This window comes from Nicotiana sylvestris, chromosome 8 (genome assembly GCF_000393655.2).
Source record: "Nicotiana sylvestris chromosome 8, ASM39365v2, whole genome shotgun sequence".
NCBI lineage: Eukaryota > Viridiplantae > Streptophyta > Magnoliopsida > Solanales > Solanaceae > Nicotiana > Nicotiana sylvestris.
In genome coordinates this window covers 30,336,132-30,342,667 of record NC_091064.1, presented here as the reverse complement: position 1 = coordinate 30,342,667, position 6,536 = coordinate 30,336,132, and the positions used below count along the sequence as shown (strand labels likewise).

Genomic DNA, 6,536 nt, shown 5'->3' with positions numbered 1-6,536 from the left:
CATACTTTTATAATAATATAAATATAAATATAGATAGATATAGATTATTTCATAGTAATTACAAATGAAATCAAGAATTTTATCCTCTTGAATTTCACTCATGTTCCACGATTTTTCTTTGTATATTTTTTCTTTATAATGTTCTCTCTCTCCAGCATTTGGTCTTCAGTAGTACTAGCTAGTACGAGATATAAAATTTCAAATCTAATATTCTTATTTTATCAATGACTGGACAAATATTGTTGTTAGCTAATAATTAAAAAAACAAGGGTGAATCGACCTAACATCACTAAGTACTACTAGCTATAAAATTATAAGAGAGGAGAAAATTAATCTAAGCAAGAATTATCAAAGATTAATGGATTTATCCTTGAGTTAAAACAAAATTGTTCTCCAAACTAAGTAGTTCGCGTCACAAATCATTCTCTATGAACATTTCCAATCTATAGTATTTGAGAAGTATCCAACAACCATTATATAAAGAACTTCTACACCCTCTATAACTTTTGACTTTGAGAAGTCCTAAGAGGAAAGTCAGCCGATAGAATTGATCAAGAAAAGGACTACATACATTATTTTCAATTCATAGTTGCAGTATAGATATGTGTATATGTACTTATACTTTATTTTGGCGTATAACTATGAGATATTCAGACACACACTAAGTAATCCAGATTCGCAGCGTGTAGGGTTCATTTAAAGAAAAAGTGCTTCATATTCAGAGTTTTTCCGTTCCCAAAACTCGAATCTGAAGAGGTCCCACCCTCCCACAACACACCTTGGTGGATGTATTTATATTATATTTCTCTATACAGACTTTATTGTAAAACGTGTGATGGATATCCTGAAAGTGCTGCTCATTCTTTTCTTGCCAGTTTTGGTTGTCTATGCCAAAAATGATTGCTCAGAATCATATTGTCCTAAAAATAAGTTCCCTATAAGATTCCCATTTTACCTAGAAAACCAACATCCACAAAATTGTGGCTACCCTGGCTTTAATCTCAAATGCAATAGCCAAGGATACACAGTTCTTAATCTTCCTTTTTCTGGGGAATTTTTAGTCCGAACAATCAGATATTCCAATCCAGAAATTAAACTCTTTGACGCTGATAATTGCCTTGCGCGTCGACTAATGAACTTGAATCTTTCATCTTCTCCTTTCGAACCTTATGTGATTGTGAATTACACCATCCTAAGTTGTCCATCAGAGTATCCATTGACCTTCAGATCACTCGTTGTTGATTGCCTTAGCAACGACACAACTGATTTATTAGCGTTTTATGATGGCTCAGATTATGAAAAATATATGCCGGGGTGTAACGTTACTGCTAGAAATTTGTCTATAGCATCGAATGATTTAAAATATTCAGATTTGTTTGGTTTAAGCTTGACATGGAATGTGCCGAATTGTACAGCTTGTGAAGCAAAATTTGAGTTATGTGGATTTGAAAACTACTCAACCAGCAAAGAAATTCGTTGTTTTGGTCGCCCTAAATCAGGTAAAGAAAAATCTCACTTTATACCCATTAATTCCAAACTATTTATCCTTTAATGTTCATGTCCAAACTATTTATTATTCTTACCCATGCGGCCCAAACTATTTACCCGATTATTCATTTATTTATTAAAATAGCTCTTCTTTCAACACTGAGAATTTGGACGAGGGCACAACTTCAGGTTACCCCTAGTAGGTAGTTGATGACTCTATAGGAGCAGAGAAATTTGGGTGAAAACCCATGATTAACGAAAGGCTTGGTCTTAATTTTAGCAACTCCAGATCCTTGAATTATTTCCTTGTTTGCTACTTCTTAATTTACTTGTAATTTGTTCTTACAAAATTGTTCTGCCATTTCCCTTATACCCTTCTTTAAAAAGAAATTAGATCTGATTATCTGAGAAGTTGACCTTTGACTAATTTTAATTCTGCTCCACTTTTTCTTGATTGTTCTTTTCCTAGCTCTTGCTCTTGCCTTGGCCCTTGAATTTAAATTTTTTATTTTGAAGATTTCTTGTTTGATTCAAAGTGGGTGCTGTTAAATATTGCTTATAATACCTTCTGGAAGTTCATACTAAAATTTGATAGCATTTGGAGCTGATTTGAGGTGATTGAGATCGAAATTTTCAGTTGAAAATCGAAGAAGAACACAACTACCCAATAGTATACTGCTACGGTATACACTATTCTATAGGAGTATATAGCTATACTGCAACGGTATACTATTATAGTTTACAATATACTGCAGCGGTATATTGTAATAATCGAAGAAGAATACAGTTACCTAACACTATACCGCTACAGTATACAATATACTATAGGAGTATATAGTTATACTGCTTATACTATTATAGTATGCAATATATTATAATAGTATACTATAATAATAATATGCAATATACTGTAACAATATGCTGTAATAGTATGCAATATACTATAATAGTATACTTATTAACCGTAAATTCACTTGCTTTTTCTCTTTTAATTTGATTTAAGCTTTTACCCAGCATGAGGGGCAAATTGAAAATGCAAAAAATAAAATAAAAATATTATAGTATGCTATATAATATAACGGTATACTCTTACAATTAGATTCTTTTAGAATTTTTTGAAATTTTTATTGACAACTGATATTATTTCAGTTTAATAATTAAATTAAAAAATTTTCTTAACTCCTTGCATGCAATTGTATACCTGTTGGTATATCTATATACTATACTGGTATCATATGTTAGTTAACATTTTTTGGTTGTATTAGCTACATTTAATTAGTACATAATTTAATTTTTCTTTAGTAATAGTATAAAAAAGGAATAATAAAAAATAATGAAAAGAGTAAATGAAATTAGATTATGAAGAGAAAAAGAATATTAAAAAAAATTAAATGAAATTAGAAAAGGAAAAATAGAAAAAAATAAGAAGAAAACGAGAAAAAAGAAAAAGGGAGAAGAAGAAAAAAAGAAAAGAAGCATAGAAATAAAAAAGAATTGGAGAATAAAGAAAAAATTCCCCACAAAAACTACTATGGGTAGGAAATGTAATTAGTTTATGGGTAGAAAAATAAATGGGTAGACAAGGATAAATAGTTTTGTTTTTGTGGGTAACTGTGTCAAAACCCCATTTATATTGTTATATGGATCAGGAGTTTAATTACATGAATTATCTGGATTTGAAATTGAAATTACTAAGAAGCGTAATAATATCATTAATCGATAGCGGTGACAATTTGAGCACCTACCCATTTAACATGTCCAATCCGTCCAAGGTTGGCCAGTCATTGACCCGCTCATGTGTTGAACCCATCCCATCTTAACCTAGACCATCTTAATCTGTCTAAAGTTGGGCTAATTTTTAGCTTAAATTAATTCATGAGTAACTTTGCTAAAATAGTTTAAAAATAATTCTTTTTGTTCGATATATTATATATGACCATAACAAAAGAAAAAAGTCTTATTTTGATTATAAAATAATTCATAAGAAAACAACACACATTAACTAAAGTTTGATGAGAGTTGGGCAGATTGAGCTTTAAACCAAACGTTAGCCCATCTTGACCCAGACCATCCCAGCCCAAAAAACTTTTGGACGTGTTAATAACGTGTCCATTTATTGACTCAGTCCATTACGACCCACCCAAATCAGCCCAACTCGCCCATTTGACACCCCTAATTCAATATGGATCATTCAGAAAACATTACTTTCCTCTTTGTGTTTTATGTCCTAATTGTTGTATTTTAATGTTGCAGGAAGCTCAGAGGGTCAGCCAATGGCTAAAGTGATAGCTTTGTCTGTGGCCATTCCAATCAGCCTTTTGCTACTGTTAATATTTGGCATATCATTGAGGATATATTGTAATAAAAGAAGGGAAGCCAGCAGCTGAAAAATATTGATTCTTCTTTCTGGATTGTGAATTGATCACCTGCCTCAATATGGATGTCATTTGGACAATAAGCCATTAGCATTATGGTTTTGTGAGTGTGTGAATTTTATTTTGGGGTAACTATATTTTAGGTCTTTTTAGAGAGAATTGGTTTTTGTCTTCTTGTAAACAAAACTGCTTTCATAATAAGAGAACTTTGCTCTTGTTTCATTGTTATTAGCTCTATATATCTTAATGTCTAAGGATTGTCCATTACACCAGGTCAAAGAAAGTAACTATTAAGTATATGATCTAAATTATAGAAATTTTCAATTTATTCCAATACAGCAACAAGGCATTGCACCTTTAGAGGAAAGGAAAGAAAAGAGAAAGCCAAATTGACCCGAGCCAAATGTACATATATCAAGAGGCGGATTCAAAACATTAAATTGTGGATTGTGAACCCACAACTCTTTTTGGTTACTAGGTTCGGAATTCATTTTTATACATATTAAGTAAATTTCTTAACACAAATACATGATCTAAGTTAACTGATTTTTGCCGAACTTGTAACTTATATGGTAGATTTGCCCCTGGTCATGACTTGATTTTAAAATTTTTATTTTTACATACTTAAGTATAAACTTACACTCAATTTAATAAGTATCAAAATCTTTTTACGAAGTTGCAAAATTTCGAGATTGAAGTTGATTTTTACTAAAATCAAATCTACTCCAATTCGAGTTCTGTCACAATCCGCACCATCGGGACCGTGATGACGCCTAACCTTTCAGTTGCTAGGCAAGCCAACAATTAGAAATTAAATACGTTAACTCTTAAACGAAGCAGTAAATAACATCAATTATATCATAACAGATTAAAGAAGTGCGGAAGTTCATAATAACCCAAATATTTATATACAACTACTCAGAATTTGGTGTCATAGTTCACGAACTTCTAAGAGTGACTATAAATATGGCTGAAGGAAAATTCAACTGTTTTCGAATAAAAGAAACAGTAAACTGAAATAACTGGAAGGGGACTCCAAGGTTTGTGAATGCCGGCATATCTACCTTGGGTCTCCTGTGGGATTGAAGTCAGCAGCTCAACTTGGGTCATCACAGTCTAGTACCGAAATTTTCACAGAAAGTGCAGAGTGCATTATCAGTACAACCGATCTCATGTACTAGTAAGTGTCGAACCTAACCTCAGCGAAGTAGTGACGAGGCTAGGACAAGACACATACATAAACCTGTGCAGTTAAACAGTATACGAGCAATAACAACTAATAGAAGCTAAACAGATAATAATGGGAGGGGGAAAACATGCTGAGGGGAGTACAAGATCATGAAAATGGTAACAGTAAAGAAACACAACAATCAACATGCTTTGCACCAATGAAAATATTTAACTTAGCAAAAACAAGTGCACGGCATCACCCTTCGTGTTTTTACTCTCATCCTCACTATAATAAATAAAAAAATAGTGATAATGAATATAAAATGACACGACATCATCCTTCATGCTTTACACTCTTCCTCACATGGTAATAAATATGAAATGACACGACATCACCCTTCGTGCTTTACACTCTTCCTCACATGATAATAAATATAAAGATGGCACGACATCACCCTTTGTGCTTTACACTCTACCTCACCAAAACAAGAACAATAACAACAGGGAAATAGAATTATCCATAACAAGTCTCACTTCAACATTTAGTTCCACAATATCAACCTCAACTTTGAGTCAATACTCAATCAATATCAAATTCTCTAAAACATGATAAGAGTTGCTTAACATAAAGAATAACTAGTCTAAGCATGTACAATATGATTAAAGAATACCACGATTACATGAATAAGACTCACTCGCATGCTATGACTCGATAACAACGCATAGGTACTCGTCACCTCACCTATACGTTGTACTCAACAACCAACACATAGCAAATAAGCAACAATAATCCCTCAAGCCAAGGTTAGACATAACACTTACCTCGCTCCAACGGCCAACTCAAAGCTCAATCACCGCTTTTTCCTTCACACAAGCCTCCGGACAAATAGAATCTAGAAATTACCAACCAAACAATTCAATTTAAGCCTTAGGAACTACCCACGATTGCAAGGAATTCAATTTAGGCTATTTTTGAAAAAGTCAATAAAAGTCAACACCTGGGCCCGCTTGATCTGAACTCGAAATTCGGATCAAAACCCGATTACCCATTCACCCCCGAGCCTGGATATATCACTGGTTTTGGAATCCGACCTTAATTTGAGGTCTAAATTCCCAAATTTCGAAATCCCTAGTTTCTACCCAAAAATCCCCAATTCCACCATGGAAATCTTAGATTCTAGGTTGAAATCTTGTAAAATGAAGTGAAAGATTGAAAGAAACTAGTTTAGAATCACTTACCTATGATTTGGGGAAGAAATGGTTTTTGGAAAATTACCTCTTATGTTTTAGGTTTTGAAAATTTGAACAATAGATGAAAAATCCCGTCTAAGTCCCTTTTACATAGCTGCAGATGTGGTATTTGCGACCTGAGCTTCGCAATAGTGAAGCTCGCAAATGCGAGAAAACCATCGCATTTGCGAGGTCTCTCCTGTTGACATCCAATTTTGTCTCTTCTTTCTTCCAATTAATTTCCTTGTGCTTCTAAATTATTAATATATCAAA

General features: G+C 33.0%; 1 protein-coding gene across 1 annotated transcript; it reads left to right on the top strand.

Moving 5' to 3' along the window:
• Positions 1-670: 670 nt before the first annotated feature.
• On the top strand, positions 671-4,085 carry LOC104232724 (putative RING-H2 finger protein ATL21A). The gene is made up of 2 exons (XM_009785985.2): positions 671-1,499; positions 3,742-4,085. The coding sequence occupies exons 1-2, from the start codon at positions 836-838 to the stop codon at positions 3,873-3,875; spliced, it is 798 nt and encodes a 265-aa protein (XP_009784287.1). The 5' UTR covers positions 671-835; the 3' UTR covers positions 3,876-4,085.
• Positions 4,086-6,536: the final 2,451 nt, after the last annotated feature.

Excerpts from the sequence above, each read along its gene's own strand:
- LOC104232724 (XM_009785985.2), top strand. The coding sequence starts at position 836 with ATGGATATCCTGAAAGTGCTGCTCATTCTTTTCTTGCCAGTTTTGGTT. Across the intron at positions 1,500-3,741 it reads TTTTGGTCGCCCTAAATCAG|GAAGCTCAGAGGGTCAGCCA; the intron begins GTAAAGAAAAAT and ends TTAATGTTGCAG.